The 20,505-nt window shown below is 42.0% G+C and overlaps 1 protein-coding gene across 6 annotated transcripts in view; it reads left to right on the forward strand.

The window, feature by feature from the left end:
• Positions 1 to 20,505, forward strand: part of MARK1 (microtubule affinity regulating kinase 1) — a 63,004-nt gene that overhangs the window by 9,743 nt on the left and 32,756 nt on the right. For all 6 annotated transcript variants that reach the window (XM_087717815.1, XM_087717818.1, XM_087717820.1 and 3 more), the window contains exons 2-3: positions 19,322 to 19,525; positions 20,331 to 20,384. In XM_087717815.1, the coding sequence (XP_087573941.1) occupies positions 19,322 to 19,525; positions 20,331 to 20,384 (258 nt within the window). The remainder of the gene's footprint in view (positions 1 to 19,321; positions 19,526 to 20,330; positions 20,385 to 20,505) is intronic.

A 20,505-nucleotide genomic window follows, 5' to 3' on the forward strand; every position in this document is an offset into this window, starting at 1 on the left:
ATGTGCAGGAAGTCCAACACCAGCTAAAAATCTGGCAGCTGTAATTTCACATTGTTGCATATATAATAATATTAATAATTTATTAAACTTGCATACCGCCCAACTCTCAACGACTTATACTTAGATTGTCCTTGGAAATTCTTCAAACTTGTGGTGCTACTAAATTAAGTTAAATGCACAATGGGTTTAAATAAACTTGCATTAAAAAAAGCACAAAGGTTGGCAATAGATTCCTCCTCAACCATTGATCATTAAAAAAATAATATGCAATAGTTGTGGTTGCTGAGAATAAGGCTGTATATTTCATAATCTGGCATATAAGAGATTAATGCAAATTGGAGTTATCATGGCTATTGCAGCCTCAAAATACACAGGTCTCCTGCTCTTGGAATTCTTCACTGTCAGGCTTCACACCAATCATAGCAGTAACTCATAGCTCTCTGGACATTTAACACCCCACTCGGCACTTGGGTGGACTTGGAAGAACACTCAGACACAACTTGGTAAATTAGAATCTTTGCTGAAAGCAAGGTTGAAGACTTTAACTCATAGTTGACTGCCTGCTGCAGAACAGATAATTGATCATGCTCAATAATATGGGAAACACTGCTTCTCACTTTACCAGCTTCAGCCCTTTATCCAGAATTGTGGCTTAGTTGCAGTCATTAACCAAGCTGGAAGCATCAAATCAGGGAACGCTAGTCATAGAGGAGATTTTTGCACATTGTGATGCAGTAATATTATTGTGCAGTAATACTTTGTGCTAGTAACATGTCATATTTTTGTGCTGCATTTCCAGTATAAAAATGTCATAGAAAAACTGCTTTTTGAGGGTAAAACGTAAATCCTATCTTGCATAGCAGTATATACTTTCTGGTTTGGATGATTCCTCAATCCATTCGACAGGAACTTTCGGTTTTCTTTCTGAGAAAGTATATTTTCTGTTGTTATGCTGAACATTTTGCCAGTTAGAATACTATTGACATTTTTATTTCAATTGTGACTAAACAATGTTGATTATAAAGCTATATCTGTATTTATCTACATCTATCAACATATATGAAATCAAGACAACTGATAATGTATTTATGTACTGCAGGCAGATTTTGCTTAACAACTGTATTTTCAGTGACTGTTGAAACTTACAACAGTGCTGAATGAGTGCACTTACAACTGGTTCTTGTAGTTATGACTGTCACAGCATTCCCTTAATCACATGATCATGATACAGGTGCTCAGTGTCTCATTCACAATTTACAAAGTTGTAGCTCCTCACAGTTATATGATCATCATTTGCAACCTTCTTTGCCAGCTTCTGACAAAGTCAATGGGGAAGCTGGCAGGAGGTTGCAAATGGCAGTCATGTGACATCCCTGCTAAATGACCTCTGGGGATTCATTTAACAATGGCAGTTGAAAGTGCTGGAATTTCCATGGTTAAGTGGCACTGTCATATGCCATGCTTTAGAACTGCATTACTTAATGATGGAAATTCCAGTCCCAATTACTTTCATGAAATATCTGTATATTTCATAAATTATCCTTTAAATTTAGTTCATGTCTGACAACCAACTTATTAAGCTCTTTACTATTTTATTTATTTATCAAATTTATATGACTGGACTTTGGATGCATACAACAATAAAATGTGTGTGTGTATATAACAATAATAACTTAAAACCATGATAAATAATGATTAAAAACATTCAAAACTATAAAAACAGAACTAGAAAAGAATATATGGAGAGATGTTGATAATAATGGAGCACCTCATGAGTTCACCCATCCCCTGGGGCCTCCAGACTTAATGGCATGACTAGGCCTTGAAAAATATGGTAGTTTTATCTATATAGTCTACATTGTCAACTCACTGTCATTTAAGTTATTTTTTAAAAGCTCTGTTTTTGCCATCAAAGTTCTGTGTTCAGCTTCAAGGTGCCTTTTTAGATCATTCTAGTTTAGTTATTCATTACTTAGTACTTCACCCCAGATTTCACACTATGGCTTGACAATTCCATGATCAATAAGAAATGTGAAACTCTTGTCTAAAAAGATTCTCTTTGTACTGTTATTTTACCATATTTTGAGGTTATACAAGTCCAAATTTGTTTTTAAAAAGTCAGTGCTATATTCACAACTTAAATTACTCATCTTTTCTGCTTTTTTAACATACAGCAACCAGAGATTTTATACAGCACAGCACATAGTATCACATAATAACTAGGTGCCCAGCAAGATATAATAACTAAGCATACAGGGAAACAAACCTATTTATATTATTGCAGTACAGAATTTTTAGTGAAGGCCACTGTAAGTCAATAAGAAGGGAAGGCCTATAGATACTGAGAATTTGAAGTTTGCAGAAGAAGAGGTGACTCTCAAAGATAGCAGAAAGGTTGCGTATACATTCAGGTCAAATTCACCTCTTTCTGTTGAAAATCTACTTAGCACTGTTGAATCAGCTTTCAGCTCATCATGAACCCTGTGCAGAAAGAACTTTCAGTTTATCAACAAGACTGTGGTGTTCCACCCTAAAAGGCTTGAGAACTCATTTTAAATTCTTGACTCACAAGTGAAAAACCACTGAATTAGACATAGCAAGTCAGATAGAACATAGTTTTCTGCCATGCCACCCACTCTGGAACATCATTCCTTCTGAGGTTAGAATTTCCTGTCCCTGTTGACTTTTCCTAAGGCCTTGGTTGTATAGATAATAGATTAGATCATACCTAGCTGCTGTATCTTTTTAACATTATTTTGTGTTATTTTGTCTTTGGGGTTTCTTAAGATGTTGGCTATTTTTTGGTCAGTAGCCAACATCTTAAGAAACCTCAAAGACAAAATCCAGCTAGAAAACCAAGGACTCTACGAAATACCATGCAAAATCTGCCCTGCAACATACATAGGACAAACGAACAGGAGAATAAATGCACGCATCCAGAACACAAGAACGCAGTAAGAAAAAAAGAAAAAACTTCCTCCCTTTTCCAGCACCTTAAAGCTACAGGACATGAAATTGATTTTGAAGGAACCAGATTAATTTCCAAAACTGAACACTTCAACAAGAGAATAATTATGGAAGCTATCGAAATAGAGAAACACCCCCACAACGTGAATAAATGTGATGATACCTCCCGCCTACCAGACATCTGGAAACCAGTCCTGATAAACAAACAAGCCCCACCCACCACCCATGCCTTTACAACACAACACAACAACGGACTCACAGCCAGCACGAATCAGCACCAATCTACCAATCATGATACAGCCACACATCCAATCAATCTACTTACTGAAACAACGCCAGCACTCCACACACCACCACTAAGATTTATAGAAAGAGGGCAGCTCTGGCCACGCTTTAAGCCAAAACACCAGCCTGAGGATGGCGAGTGAGACCTCGCCAAAATGTTAGCAAGATCCGAATACAACGAGACCAGCATGCATGGATCTCACACACACACACACACACACACACACATATCTTGGTGGGGTGTGTGTGGAGTGCTGGCTTTGTTTCAGTAAGTGGAATGATTGGTTGTGTATATCCCCATCTCCTTTCAAGCTTATAGTTTTAACATAAAACATAATGTTCCTTATAGAGCTAAAATATTCTCAAGTAGTTGTCTGTTGAATGTGTAAGTGCTTCATCAATTATGTAAGTCTATCTATTAAAATCCAGAAGAAAAGATGATCCTATGTTCTGACTGGAAAGGCTATTATATTCAGTTGTGTGCAGTAATCACCCCGTTAGCGTGGTGTATCAATTTCTAGTGGCTTAGGAGTAGAAAGGATGAGTTACTCTTCATTCACTGTTATGCACGTATAAAATAATTTTACCCTTTCTTATGAGATAAGAAAATAAAGTAGGGAGGCTTTGAGAATTAGTACAAGGATTCAAGCTGAAAGATTCAGTATGGAAATATGAGTGTAGGCAATTTGTTTAAATTTTGAGAACAAATTTTCCAAATCAATTTGATAGTTTGCTTCAAAAATGTCTTAATTTGTGTACTCCATTTTTGAAATAGTATTGAAGATGCTCCTGCCTCTTTTCCTTTTTTTTTCAATTTGAAGGAGGGGGGGAAGGGAGTAGTATGGATGACAGGTGCTGTTACATGTGAAAAAAAGTTTGATCAGAGGACATATCTATAAAAATGTGGAAATTGACAGAATATCTGCTTCAAAGCCAGATGGGAATATTTGAATGTTTGGACAAGAACTGCTTACTTTACTTACTGTCTACCAGTGATGGTGATATTGAAAATAACCATGGCAAATCATTTTGTCTTTATGATGGCTTCCTTGAAACAGCTGAATGGAGATGCAAACAGCTGCACCATAGCAGATTCCATAGTGTTGTTGGTAATTTATGAATTTAGCCTGAATAGAAAATTAAGCACCATTCCAGTTCAGCTGCCTTAATGTCTCTGCACATGAGAGAAAATTAGTTGTCCTGAGGGACTGTCTAGAAACTTTGCAAAGTCTAGTGTTCCACTAAAATATAAACAATGAGTATTGCTAAATTTCTCAAGAGTTCTAGAATGCTCTTGGCTCCAGAAAAATAGTATGTGAAAGAACTGATCTATTTCCAGTATATGAAACTGATATGCTATCAAAAGCTAATACTCAGTTATGACCAAAGTTTTCTTGTAAAAGGCTTAAATTATTATCCATTTTAGTATGCTACAGTAGTTTAGATTGAGTTAAATTCATTGAGTCTGTATGTCACCTAATACCCATGACTCTGGATCTAAATGCAGCTATCCTGCCATTCTTGCTAAAATATTCCATAGTCATCACTGCCACAACAATAATGTGATAATGCATTCCTAAAGTAGACTTTATTTCTAGCTCCAAATTGTTTGCATCCCAATTTAGGAGGTAGGAATACCTGCTATTTTTATGAAATCTGAGAATTGATGGGAATGCTAATGAAATTAATTTAGAATTTACATGTCTAATTTGGATAGTAAGAGGAGATTATTAGTTAAATAGTGTAGCTTATGGTGGGAGTTTGGCAATTTGGACATACACTATATTGCCAAAAGTATTTGCTCACTCATCCATATAATCAGAATCAGTTGTGAGCGAATACTTTTGACAATATAGTGTAGCTATAGCAACATGTTTTTAAGGGATCATCAATGGCATATCTTATTGCTGTGCCATTATAGCACTAGAAAACCTCTACTGAGTTAATAGAGGCAATATTTGTAGTTAAAGGCAATGTTTGTGTGTGTGTATCAGAATGGTTCCGGTAGAGACTACTGCCAGTATGCTCAGGACACGCAGCATGTGGAGAAGCAAAAAACAGCATGGGGGCGCCTGTGGCACCACCAGGAGAACCAGTTCCAGCGACCCAGGCCACCAAGCTACTACCAGTTTGGCCAAACCCACTATTGGTGTGTACACACACACACACACACACAAACACACAGAGAGAGAGAGATATGATACTTTGCATGATGTAATACCATTGCTAAATGGAATACCTATATTTTCTGGAGTGAGTTGCAGGATGGTCCAGTGCTAGTATTCTCACGTCCAGTTGGCCTCGAGACTGGATTGAACCTGAAGCCACTCCTCTGTGCTCCTCCTTCTGACTCCAGTTTCAATCCAGTATGGCCTGAGACGAGAGACATTTATTTGAGCTCCTAAAATATATATTTCTTTCCTGGACCCTCCTCACCTCACCTCTGCCTCCATTTAGTGGTAAGTATCCCCTAGCGGTGGCTGTGGTTCCCAACCCCCTGGGAGTTGCTTTTGGGAGCCTGGAAACTCCGGAGGCTCGAATGCCATTTTGGCGGCCATTTGAGCTGGCGGCCACATGGTGGCTTTTTGAATTAGATCACATCGTTTTGGAGCCTCTTGGGCTTGGGATTTCCAGCCCGACAGTCACACACCAGAAGACAGAAAACATGGGCTGCCAATCGCCCTTCACGTGCCTCTGAGAGAGACAAACTAAGGAAGCATAAGGCTTTAACCAAAACCTTCTCCAGGGCAGAGAGAATGCGGGCCTGGCAGGGCGCATTGAGCTCTTCCCCATCAAGGTCCAGATCCCCATATAGAGGCCCTTCGCTGGGTTCCCAGATTCATTGGGTGAGAAGTTTGGGAAGCTACCCCTTTTCCACTCCTCTCTATGGAGGACCAGTGCTCTGATCTTGAAGATCCTAGCCCATTTGGGGCCCAGTCTGAGGGAGATACCATTAATAGACCCATTTTGGCCCCTCAAGCCGGCCTGGAACAGGGTAGGCCTAGCTGGGATAATTTGGATGTAGATGACCTACCTGTAGGCCTCCAAAATCCCATAGAGAGGGCCATATCGAGTGGCATCACTATAGGCCTGCAGCGACATGTCCCTAGACCTTTCTCGCAGGAGGGGGGTATGAATCCTCAAGGTCGTCCACCTATTTCTCCCTCCCTCACCAGTGAGGGATCAATTCTGGGGAACAGGGTCCAGAGAGACCCAGATCTGTCTGATGATGAAGACACCCCTGTCCCAGATCCCCCTGCTTTTATGGGTTTATTCCCTCCAAATTTATTCTGATCACTCTTGTGCAAAGTGCGTGCTACTGCACAACTTGGGGGGGGAGGGACAAAGGATGGGGCCCAAGCTCAGAAACCTGAGGACCCAGTCTTTTCAGAGCCACAGGCTGCCAAGGAAGAGATCCCAGTTCCCAAATTGTTCTTGGAGGTGGTAAAGAAGCAATGGGAAAATCCGGGTGTTTTTCCTAATCCTGGCAGCAACAACAGAAGGTTCTACAACATTGAGCCAGATTTTTCCCAAGCTCTACTGATGCCCACGGTGGATCCCCCTGTGGCGACCCTGGCGTCCCCTGCTTCTCTGGTTCCCAGGGATGTGGCAGACAATGTGAAGGCTGCTGACAAGAAGGCGGAGATGACCCTCAGGAGGACCTTCCAGTCGGTAGCTTGGGCCATCAAAGTGACATCCTCGGCGTCTTTCTTCAACCGTACAGCTATCCTCTGGTTGGAGAAAATCCAGGAGCATATTCCTCTGGAAGATGTTCAACTGCACCAGGATCTGAACAAGTTAGTGGTGGTCTCTCAATTTTTACCTGACGCGACCTTAAATGCTATGAAGTTTGCTTCCAGAGCTCATGACTTCTCGCTGTCTTCTCTGGCTCCATGGCTGGCAAGCGGACAACACCCCACCCATCAGCGATCTCCTGGCTCTGTTTTCAGAGGCTTGGGCGGAGATTTCTTCAGACGCCTGGGTCCTGAGTATGGTCATTTCTGGTCTCCGACTGGAGTTTCCCCCTGAACCAATTTCGCACTTTTCTCCTGACAAAGAGCGCTAACAAATGCATGCAGATGTGTCAAGCTATCCGATACCTGCTTGACATAGCAGCAATAGAGCTGGTTCCCCTAGGTGGACCAGGGGTTCTATTCAAATTTATTTCTCATGCCGAAATCTTTGGGAGGATGGAGAGCCATTCTAGACTTAAAACTCCTAAACCAGTTCTTGGTTTATCGCCGGTTCATGGCCTCTCTCAAGTCCATCTTGGCAGGTATTCGTGAGGGTGACTATATGGCCTCCGTTGGCCTCACGGAGGCATACCTGCATATTCCCATCCTCATGAAACATAGACAGTTCCTTATATTCTCTTATCTAGGGGCACATTATCAATACAGCGTTGTTCTGACCCCCCTCCATACATGAGTCACGCTGACACAAGATTACTGCTAAAACAATTTATTCACATTAAATTAACACACCGACAAGACTTTGGCAGCAACCCAGACTTCCACAGATAAGAAATACACACCAGAGCTTCTCCAGCTTTAGTATAATAGTTGAGTCCTGCAAACAGCCTCCTCCCAAAGTCTCTTCTTATATACTCTATTGGGAGGAGCCTAATCACAACCACCTGGCCCCAATTATCTTCTATATCTCAGTAGTTGCTGTCAGCGCTTATCTGCCCGTCTTTGCCTGGCGTCCAGGACCAATTCCCTTAGCTTCTCCCCACTGCTCCAGGGCCTAACATCAGGGACCAACTCCCTTTGGTTTTCACCGCTGCTCCATGCCTCAAGCACTTCCTGGTGGACAACCAGCCTCTCTGGTCCCTGCTCGGAGTCTGAACCCTGTCCAAGGTCCTCCACATCTTCCAAAGCCGACTCATAGGATCCCTCGCTATTGGAGTCTGTTTGCAGCTCCAATGGCTCCTGCAGGGCCACAACACAGAGCCATGCCCTTCAGGTTAGCCTCAGCCCCCAGATCCTTCACCAAGGTTCTGGCAGTGGTCGCTGCTCACTTACGAGAGGTGCCCATCCATCTACAATGCTACCTGGATGACATCCTCATCCAGGGAGTGTCGCCCCAGCAAATTGGGTGGACCTCCAGCAGGTCATCACCACGTTCCAGAACTTAGGGTTTTCTGTTAATTTTGATAAGAGTACTTTGACCCTGTCTACCAAGATTCTCCACTTGGGGACAGTTCTAGATTCCCACTTGGGCAGAGTTTTCCTTTCCCCGGATCGTAGATCTAGTTTGCTAAAATTAGTTAAGCAGATCCATAGGGATCATTGTGTTCCCATAGCCCTTCTTTCCACCTTGCTAGGAAAATTAATCTCCTGCATTGAGATGGTGCCATGGGCAAGATTGCACGGCAGGACTCTACAATGGGACCTCCTACCTTACCAGAGGTCCAACACCAACAACTTGACGGCCAAGGTTCTGGCACTCCTCAGGTACTGGTGTCACTGTGGTGGTGGTGTTGACAGCCGTGTTAAAGGGCTGCAACTTCCTGGAGCAGGAGCACCTCATCCTGATACAGACAGGGGGGCAACTCTAGACGCTCATCTGGCCCAGGGTCAGTGGTTTTGGAGCAACCTTCGGCACAATATAAATTGGCTAGAGCTTTGAGTGATCCATCTAGCCCTGCAGCATTTCCGGGACTTGAACAAGGGGCGCCACGTCCTCGTCCTAACTGACAATGTTGCAGCAAAGGCCCACATAAATTGACAGGATAGCACACGCTCCAGACCTCTACACAACAAGGTGATGTTGCTGGGTCGCTGGGCGCAGTTGCACCTATGTCCATCTGTGCGGAGCACATCACCAGCATCGACAATCACCAAGCCGACTGGCTGAGCCGGGAGACGATTGACAACAGATAGTGGAGTCTCTCCAGAGAGCTGTTCCTGGAGATCTGCCAGAAGTTTGGGAGATTGGTGGTGGACCTATTTGCCACCCTATCCAACGCGCAGGTTCCTTGCTTCTTTACCCAGTTCCCAGCTCAGGGAATGGAGGGAGTTGATGTCCTTCACACAAGATGGCTGGTCGGGCTGCTGTATGTTTCCCCCTCCCCCTCATCCCCGGGGACGTTTAGAAGGTAGTTTGGGAACAGGTGGAGGTCATCCTGGTGGCCCCGCACTGGCCCAGGAGGCCTTGGTTCGTGGATCTCATGGACCTGTCTGTGGGGAGGTCATGGAGGATTCCAAAGGCGGATCTGGAGTTACATCAGGGGAGGCTACGGCACCTGCTGCAACTAGCCGTGTAGAGATTGAGCGGGAGCTCCTGAAGGAGGCCATTTGTCCCGCAGGGTGATTGAGATGATTGAGGCTTCGCGAAGGCTATCAACCACTAGAATTTACAACTCAACCTGGGCCACCTTTGCTTGTTGGTGTCAAGCAAAGGTCCACCTGCCCAGGTGGACCTGACTAGTGCTTCAGTACCGCAGGTTCTGGATTTCATCCAGGATGGGTTGGACAAGGGTTTGTCCCTGGGTACCATAAGATGACAGCGGCGCTCACCACAGTAATCCTTGACAAGGGTTCGGTACCATTAACCCAGGTGCCAGTAGTTAGGAGATACCTCAAGGGGGCTGCGAATTTGCGTCCCCCTGTCATCCACCGGTTTCCCACAGGGAGTCCCTGCATAGTCCTGCAGGCCCTCATGGTGGAGCCCTTCGAGCCCTTGAGAACCGTTAGTCATAAGCTGCTCACCTTTAAGATGGTGTTCCTGGTGGCGGTCATGTCAGCTAGGTGCGTGTCCGAACTGGGGACCCTCTCCTCCAGGGAGGATCTATGCATCTTTCACAGCAACAAGGTGGTGCTCCGCCTGGATCCAGTTTTCTTGCCCAAGGTGAACTCCGTTTTTCACTGGTCATAGGAAATCATTTTTCTGGATTTCTGCCCAGACCCAGTTAGGGAGAAGGAAATCAAATGGCACCATTTAGATGTACGGCGCTCTTTGAAAATTTACCTGAAGCGTACAGCAGAGTTTGTCTCCTTCCAACCTTCATCATTGGGGAAGAGGGTTTCTTCCATCATTAGCCACTGGATTAGGTAGGCCATAGCTCTCGCCTACGAGTCTCAGAATTTGTGGGTGCCGAGGGCATCACGGCTCATTCCACAAGGAGCGTGGCCACTTCAGTGGCCTAGGCGACTCAAGCGGCAATAGGTGATATTTGTAGGGCAGTGGCTTGGGTGTCCCCATTGCCATTCATTTAGCATTATAGATTGAATGCTTTTGCATCTACTGATGCGGCATTTGGATGCAGGGTCTTACAACAGGTCCTGTCGGATCGGTAAGGGCCCACCCTATGGAACGTAGCTTGGGTATGTCCCAGCACTGGACCATCCTGCAACTCACTCTGGAAAATGACAGTTTAATTATTCCTCAATGTAGTGCAGAAACAATGGGCACAGCCGGGCAACCTTGCCACCCCCAGTATATGGTGGATGCTAGTCTGGAAAATTTACTGAAGTTACCCCCTTTGCTTTATCAGTAACCAGTTCATCACCATACATTTGCATATAATTCCATACTTGAACAAGGAAGAACCCTAAATCTTTCGGTTCTCCCCCGTATTTTACACTTAATGGGGGGACCTTAGCCATCCGGCGTCTGCAGGAAGGGGCCCCTCCTCTTGGAATGTTTCTAGCCGCTGTGATTGCGGTCGGCGCTGGGTCATCTTGTTCAGCTCTCCCTTCAGCACCTCCAGATTCTCTTGGATCAAACAAGGTTTCTGTATGTTTCCCTTCTGGTTCTTGGATATTGGCTTCTCTCTCCAGACCACTCTCATGGGCTCAGCGCCTCTCCCACGCTCCTTCAAAGAGTTTCATCGCTTAGGACATTATAAGGTTCTCCTCCTCAGGGTCCCGCCAGTCAGCCACTGGTTGTCTGGGTCTCCTCACAGTAATTCCAGTCAAAGGTTTTTCGGGGTCCTCTTTTCGTCCCACTCCCCAAGTCCATCTGGGTCGAACGGATCATTCTTCCAAGTGCAGGCCAGCCATTAACTCCGTGTCCAAAGAGCATGCAGCTGCTCCCATATCTTCTTCTTGATCACTGCCTTGGTGGGACATCTTTTAAGTGTTGGGTGCACCCCTCTCGGAAGGTGTCAGCTCCGGGATGGGTGCGAGAAGAGATCCAGCTTAATGTCAAGGCTGCTTCACTTAATAACCAAGAAAGAAACCACTCAACTCCATTTTGCAGAATTAAGAGTACTTTTACTGATTATAAGTAAATAGAAGCTAAGCAAAGCTGGATCTGAGCAAAAGCAGGCAAAGCATCTGATATCGTACATGACCCATTCCCCTCCCCTTGGCAGTCCCAGTCCATAGTCCAATCCAACGTCTCCCCAGCTGTCAGGTGGGAGACATCTTCAAAAATCATCATCAGGTTGGTATGCCGGACAGTTGGCTTTGGCGGGAAACTCCCCTCCTTGCCACATGCGCAATAGATGGTGAGACCAACTCCCAATTAATAGTCCTCCTGTACAGATTATTTTCCCCTCCCAAATACCATGCCCTCCCTCCCCGTTTCAATGGCAGCCGAAAAGCAAGCAGCAAAACAGAGGCTGACACATAATCAAAAGAAATCAATGAGAATAAAACAGCTAAAAGAAGAGGTTAATCCAGTATGAAAAAGTTATAAAAGATAACATTAATCTCCCAACAACATGCAAAGAAAATATATATAGGAAAAGAGCATGTGGAAGTCACTGCTTGGAACAGATTGAAAAGGCTTATGCTGCAGAATGCCATGGATATCTGTATAGCAACATAATAGGGAACATGAAAAAGAATGCTTAGTAAAACAATGAAGTAAATGAGGATGTGGATGGAAACTTTTGTTGATTTTCGGAAAGTGACTAATAAAGTAAGTAGCCCTGAATTAGAGAATGGTTTGCATGAATCTGGAGTGGCAGATTGATTAAAATTAAAGTGTGTGGGATAATAAATGGATATTTAGGGAATAGTTCAACATTGAACAGGGAGTAAAATAAATTTGTATAAAATTCCCTTAGATACTTGATTTTACAGATGTGAATAATGAATTTTGTAGAGATATTTTGGTTGAAAATGTGAATGTACTTTTCTGTGCATATAACACCGTGGTGTTAAATGAGAACCCAGTTTGCAGCAAATATAGCAATAGCACTTAGATTTATATACTGCTTCACAGCGTGACCCGACAAATGCGCGCACGACAAAAGCGCGCCAACAAAAGCGCGGTGAGAAAACCGCGACATCATCAATGCACCCACAACAGAGCGCCGACAGAAGTGCGATTTAAGGTAAGGGAAGCACGATTTAAGTTAAGGTAAGGGAAGCGCGATTTAAGTTAAGGTAAGGGTTAGATTCAGGGTTAGGTTTAGGGTTAGGTTTAGAGTTAGGTTTAGAGTTAGGTTTAGGTTTAGAACTCGCGGTTATTACTTGTTTGTTGAAGGCACGCTTTTGTCGGCGCGCTGTTGTCAGCGCGCTTCTGCGCTCATTTATCGGCGCAATTTAGAACTCGCAGTTTTCTCTCTGCGTTTTCATCAGCACGCTTTTGTCGAGCGTGCATTTGTTGGTGAACCGCTTCACAGTGCTTTACAGCCCACTCTAAGTGGTTTACAGAGTCAGCATATTGCTCCCAACAATCTGGGTCCTCATTTTCCCACCTTTGAGGGTTGGAAGACTGAGTCAACCTTTGAGATACCTTAAGATAGACTGTATAGTGCAATGAGAATGGATCTGAATTAATGTAGTTATGTTCGTCAGACAAGATGGAGGAAACAGTTGCAAGTTTTATGTTAATGATGGGAAAACCAAAACAAGTACACAAATTTGCATGCCTTGTGTCTGTCATTATTTAAAAGCCTACTCTGTGATATGATGAAGTCACATGGTATGAGGCAGCTTCTGGGGGGGGGGCGACTGGAAGGATGACCAAGAAGAGTTTTTAAAAGTATGCTTGGTTCAGACTATTTAGGACTACTGCTCTTGTGATATTTCAGATTATACTTCCTGTATCCTTAACCATATTTATATTCTGAATTAAATTGTAGAGTATGAAGCTAAATTGCTTACCCTGATTTAGGGATTGAAAAAATAAATAAAGCAAACACATTGTTTCATATTTGGGAATTTATTGTGTTTTCTGAGGGAAAAAAACAAGATTGGACTTTTGTGAAACATTATAGAATAAGAACAGTTGTACATTCTATTAATATCTCCTAGCTCTCACTTAACAGAGAGTTAAAAAGAAGATCAAAGACAACAAAGACCACCAGCCTGAGTTGGTAAATGCAGGTAGCCATAAGATTCTGTTATCTCATCCTTTTTCTTTGCAGTAAACCTGATTAACACAACCTTATGAGAATCAAGCTGGTGTTTTTTTACTGTTCATTAGAGAACTTGACATTATTGTAATTAAACACCAATGCTACACTAATGTAGTCTAATTAAACATGAATTAAACATCAAAAAGAGCCCTAATGGCATAGTGGCTAGAATGCATTATTTCAGGGTAACTCTGGCTACAGCAGAGGTGGGTTGCTCCAGGTATGCACTGGGTGGACCAGTAGTGGAAATCGGCTGTATGTTTGCATACTGGGTGGTTTTTAAGAAGAAATAATATAGGACCGTGATGGCGAACCTATGGCATGCGTGCTACAGGTGGCACAAGGAGCCATTTGTCAGAGCACGCGAGACGTTGCCCTGTCAGCTGGCCAGCGTGCATGCACGCGCTGGCCAGCTGACTTCGGCCTTCTTTTGGGCCATTTTTCGCCCTCTGGAGTCTTGAAGCCTCCAGAGCGTGAAAAACCAGCCCTACGGGCAAATTGGAAATTCAGGAAGGTACTTCTGGTTTCCTCGTATGGCTGGTTTTGGCCCTTCGGAGTGTTCAGGAGCTTTCAGGAGGCTTCCCTAAAGGCTCCGGAGGGCAAAAAACGACCCTACCAGCAAACTGGAAGTCACTTCCATCCTTCGGAGGTTGCTAAAATAAGCCAGATTGTTGGGAAAATATGTTGACATTGTAGACTTCTTAGAGAATGCTGTAGAGCAGGGGTCCCCAACCCCTAGTCTGTGGATCGGCACCGGTCGCAACATGCCAGAAACCGGTCTGCGCAAACAAGTGAAGCATCATGAACAGGATGCAGGTAGCACATGAAACTACACTCTATTGCCAAAGTATTCGCTCACCCATCCAAATAATCAGAATCAGGTATTCCAATCACTTCCACAGGTGTATAAAATCAAGTACCTAGGCATGCAGACTGTTTTTACAAACATTTGTGAAATGGGTCGCTCTCAGGAGCTCGGTGAATTTCAGCGTGCAACTGTGATAGGATGCCACCTGTGCAACACATCCAGTCATGAAATTTCCTCGCTCCTAAATATTCCACAGTCAACTGTCAGATGTATTATAAGAACGTGGAAGTGTTTGGGAACGACAGCAATTCAGCCATGAAGTGGTAGGCCATGTAAACTGATGGAGCGGGGTCAGCGGATGCTGAAGCACATAGTGCGAAGAGGTCGCCAACTTTCTGCAGAGTCAATTGCTACAGACCTCCAAAAATCATGTGGTCTTCCGATTAGCTCCAGAACAGTGCGCAGAGAGCTTCATGGAATGGGTTTCCATGGCCGAGCAACTGCATCCAAGCCATACATCACCAAGTGCAATGCAAAGTGTCGGATGCAGTGGTGTAAAGCACGCTGCCACTGGACTCTAGAGCAGTGGAAACATGTTCTCTGGAGTGACAAATTGTGCTTCTCCATCTGGCAATCTGATGGACGAGTCTGGGTTTGGCGGTTGCCAGGAGAACGGTACTTGTCTGACTGCATTGTGCCAAGTGTAAAGTTTGGTGGAGGGGGGATTATGGTCTGGGGTTGGCCCATTCGTTCCAGTGAAAGGAACTCTGAATGCTTCAGCATTTCCAGACAGTTTGGACAATTCTATGCTCCCAACTTTGTGGGAACAGTTTGGGACTGGCCCCTTCCTTTTCCAACATGACTGCACCAGTACACAAAGCAAGGTCCATAAAGACATGGATGACAGAGTCTGGTGTGGATGAATTTGACTAGCCTGCACAGAGTGCTGACCTCAACCCGATAGAACACCTTTGGGATGAATTAGAGCGGAGACTGAGAGCCAGGCCTTCTTGTCCAACATCAGTGTGTGACCTCACATATGCGCTTCTGGAAGAATGGTCACAAACACACTCCTAAACCTTGTGGACAGCCTTCCCAGAAGAGTTGAAGCTGTTATAGCTGCAAAGGGTGGACCAACATCATATTGAACCCTATGGATTAGGAATGGGATGTCACTTACGGTAAGTTCATATGCGTGTAAAAGGCAGGTGAGCGAATACTTTTGGCAATATAGTGTATGTCCCTTAAGTCTGTGGAAAAACTGTTCTCCGTGCAACTGGTCCCTGGTGCCCAAAAGGTTTGGCGCCGGTGCTGTAGAACACCATGAAGCAAGTACAGTAGAACCTTGGATCACAACCACTTCTGACGATGACCAAATCGGGTCCCGATCAAAAAATCCGCTAAATGTGTCACTAGTGGCAAACAGATCCTTGTGTGGCAATCAAACATAGCTGCGGCGATTTCCCAGCCGCAACAATTTCCCCTGCTGCACCATTTTTTTTTGTATGTGTATGCACAGTCAGTTTTGCTTCCGGTCATGACCAAATCAGGTTGCGACTGAAGTCCTGGAACGGATTACGGTTGGGGCTGGAGATTCCACTGTATATAAGTCTAAGTGCTTTTGCTAGTGATATTGCTATGTTCCATTTTGGTGTACCAATCTGTAAGTTAAATATTTTATATCAACTGCTGATTCTATGTCATATCAAGAGCATCCCAATGTATAAGAAAACATTATAATAAATTGGCATTGAACAAATAATGCAAAGATTTTCATAGGTCAGCGGTTCTCAACCTGTGGGTTGTGGTTCTCAACCTGTGGGTCGTGACCCCTTTGGGGTTCGAATGACCTTTTCACAGGGGTCGCTAAGACCATAGGAACTCTAAAGTTTAAACTCCACCTCGCGTTCCTTGAAATCCCCCGCGGATGGGCTCCGGAGTCATCGCCAGGAGTCATCGCCAGCCGTGCAGAGCGTAGCCACGGCTCCACACCATAGAAAACATAAGTGTGCTTGCACACCCTGTACAATTACAGCTTCAGAGACTTCCTAATGGCGGGAAAGTGTTCTCTGACAAAGCACTGCCTTGTCTTTCACAGCCACCTCATTTCCAATGGGGGGGGGAGAAATCCTCTGCATGGATTCCCCCCAATTGGAAACGAGACAACTGTGAAAGATGTCTGGGGTCCGGAGCCCATCCATGGGGGGAAGGGTCCCCCGCGCATTCCTCGTCTTCCCGGATGGGCTCTAGAGTCATTGCCAGCCACGCAGAGCCTCGCCATGGCTCCCCGCCGTTGAAAACATAGGCATGCTCACACCCCATAAATTACAGCCTCTGAGACTTTCCCCCAGAGAAAAACACCGCTGCCAGGTACTTTTAACCTGTGATTAAAGGTGACCACAGTGTGTGTGAGTGAGAGACAGACACACACACACACACACAGAGTGACAGATGCGGAGGGAGGGGAGAGAGACACACACAGAGACAGACAGACAGAGGCACAGAGAGAGAGAAAGAGAGACAGACACACACACACACACACACACACACACAGAGTGACAAAATTGGGGGAGGGAGGAGAGAGACAGAATGACAGAGAAAGTGGGGGAGGGGAGAGAGACAAAGAGCCACACACAGAGAGACAGATAGAGACAAAGAGAGAGAAAGAGAAAGATATATTCTCTTAATATATAGATATATTAAGAAATATTTCACAATATATAATTACATATTGTTTTTGTGATTAATCACTATGCTTTAATTATGTTCAATTTATAACAATAAAAATACATCCTGCATATCAGATATTTACAATACGATTCATAACAGTAGCAAAATTACAGTTATTAGAGTAGCAACAAAAATAATTTTATGGTTGGGGGTCACCACAACATGAGGAACTGTATTAAAGGGTCGCGGCATTAGGAAGGTTGAGAACCACTGCTCTAGGTATTGTATATACAATTCAGGCTGATCTAATAAAACACTAGTTATTTTCTAGCTATTTTTTGCAGTCATTTTTCCATGGTAGGCCAGAGGAGTTTGAGAGAAGAGGTAGCACATGAGCCTGAGTTTTGTCTTTCCATACTAAAGTCCAGGAATGAAATAATAGTTAAAAATTTTTTCCTGTGCTGTTCTTACAGATTATCAACACATTTGCTATTATGTTGTACACTTTTAGCTGCTGCCAGAAAATGATACATAAGTTTTTGTATATCCACTTTGAGTGGAAAGGATAATTTCATCTGTGTTCATAAATATCATCATCAAATGTCTAATTTTATTTAAAAATCCAAACTTTTACTACTGTTTGTCACCATCCAAAATGCATTCTATATTCAAAGTCTTCAGGCAAAGTTAGTTTAACACAATCTTGCCAGTGTGTACCATTCATTATTGCAGTAATAAAATTTTTCCCAAAGGATTAATAACTTCATTCTTACTGAAGTTTGCAAAATTAAGGAAACATTGTTATCATTAGGAATCACTCAAGAATATTTGATCCTGGACAGACCAGAGATAATGATAATGATGGTTTATGATAGATTAGAAGCTGTTGTGAACTTTCTGTGAATTAAATAAAATAATATATTGTTAACAGAGGACTTTGAAGTTCAACTTTGCTGTTTGCTTTACCTTTAACTATGTTTGTTTATATATGTAGTAGATTGATGTCAGTTATACTGGTCAGGTAAACAAAAATGTAGACGTTCCTAAACTGTAGGCTTGTTTTTCAAGGTAGAAGGGAGATTATTATTCTTGAAATATATTTATCAGTATTCAACTAGGGAGGACAATTTATGTGTATGTATATTTTTAATGCAAAATTTTAATGTCTTGTTTAGTTTTGCTTTATTTTTGTATTTTTTCTCCTTTTTTGAGTTTGTATTTTAGCATTGTGAATAAAATTAAACTTATTGGACAAAAAATCTGCAAAATTATGGTACTAGAAATTTCTCTCTTTACAATCAAAATCGTGAATTGAGGAATTATGTGGTAGAATCCAAAGGCTTGGATTCCCCAACACTCAAAAAGGTAGTAATAGTCTCATCCTCTGAATTGAGCTAGCATTCTAAACAAAGTTTATAGCTTTTTGCATGTATATAGTGTATTATATTATCCTATATAGAGTTGAGATATTTTTAACGAATAACCAAATAAAATGGTGAGTTGTGCTATATTCAATGTGGGTTCAAGATAAAATGAATCTACATCACAAATGATTTTTTTTATAAACTTAACCTATAAAAATGCAGAATATAAACTAGATATATAACATTTGATGAGAAGACAAATGCATTATTTTCCATTATGTTAAACATTTCCATTAAAATTTAAACTTTAATATTTAATAATCAGTAGACTATTGTAATAGCTATTAATAGTTCAATGTCTGCATGTGCTTTCCAGTTATTAATCCTTTCTGTTGTATTTGCTAAACTATACATTTTATAATATGGCTTATCGTTTTCTTTGTAACTTAAAATAAATTATTAAATGTGTTAAAAGAGATATGTATACAAAAATGTTTTTATATTTTTCCACATTGTTCTCTGATTTCTCTCCTTTAATGTCTTTGTGACTTCTTGGGTAAAAGAAAAGATTCAAGGAGTATTTAATTGAAAATTTGATGTCAGTTCAATTCAATTCAACTGAAATGTCCAAGTTTCAATTTAATAAAGAAAAATATTAAGAAAGGAAAGCATAGAATGTGCTTATTTTTAAAACATTATTTAGTTTCCTTAATCGTAATGAAAGTAATAGTAGTAATGAAACGTTTACAAAACAAATGATTATATAAAGCACTTTAAAAAATCGAACTCCTTTATACGGATTTGCTGTCATAATTTTCAAGTTTTTCTTTTCCCTTTATTTAACTACTTTAGAAATCATAAATCCTTTACAGTTCAAAGTAGTGATTATTGTTGTTTTTAATCTTGTAGCACACTTCTGCTGATGGATATTCTGAATCTCATATCCAACCCACAAAATCAAGTAGTCGACAGAATATACCACGTTGCAGAAACTCAATTACCTCTGTAAATGAAGAGCATCCTCACATTGGGAACTATCGCTTATTAAAAACAATAGGAAAAGGAAATTTTGCTAAAGTGAAGCTGGCTAGACATGTTCTTACAGGTAGAGAGGTAAGTTTCTTTAAGCTAGGCTTGATAACTATTATTTTGTTTTCAAAATGTTTGTCCAATATTTTCATTATTGAAAATAAAATCCAGCATATAAAGGTGGGTTTTTTTTCTTTTTGACTGTCTGCAGTGTGTATACTTGAACTTCGTTCCTGAGGTGTGGCAGCTTTGTTAGTACCATAAGACATATAAGGCTAGCAGTTCTGTGGGCAGATTTTGGTCTATCACTATATTTTTGTAAAACAGTTTATGGAAAATTTTTAAGTATAGTGTGAGTGGAAGAGAAAGAATTCCCTCCTTGACTTACTTACCCCTTTTTTTCCTAATGAGATTTCTAAATTAGAAGTAATCCAACTCAGGAGAAAAAGAAGTTGAAAATATTCAAGACAAAAACTTGTCCATACAAATGTGATCACTTTTTGCAGCCCTTTGACAAGCAGTCAGGGGGCAAGCCATATTCATTTAAGTTAGTGTTACAACTTAAAATTGCAATGATTCATTTAACAGCTATGGCAAGAAAGATTGTAAAATGGGGCAAAACTCATTTAACAACTGTCTTACTTAACAACATTAGTTTTGGGCTCAATTGTGGTTGTAAATCAAGGATTACCTGTTCTGGAGGTGTGCTTTCTCTGTTATCTCTCTCTCTAGTATATTGCTCACTATTGAAAGAATATACACTTTGATAATTAAGAATTTTATCTGAATGGGGTCAGTTTCTGCCTAAAATAAACAATTGTTATATACTGTAAAAGTTTGTTTAATTGTTCAACTTTTTAAAAAGTTGTTTTTGCCTTTCCATCCTTAGGTTGCTGTCAAAATTATAGACAAAACCCAATTAAATCCTACCAGTTTACAAAAGGTAATGTTTCTGTCATAATACGTTAGCATTTTGGATTCAAGAATCCAATCTCTTATTTTTCTTTCTTTCTTTGCTCATATAAGATAACTGAAAAACACTGCGATTAATAGTCTGTTTGAGA

The sequence above is a fragment of the Thamnophis sirtalis genome, unplaced genomic scaffold, assembly GCF_051295495.1.
Source record: "Thamnophis sirtalis isolate CommonGarterSnake01/CBP01778 unplaced genomic scaffold, rThaSir2_p1.2 scaffold_6, whole genome shotgun sequence".
Lineage (NCBI taxonomy): Eukaryota > Metazoa > Chordata > Lepidosauria > Squamata > Natricidae > Thamnophis > Thamnophis sirtalis.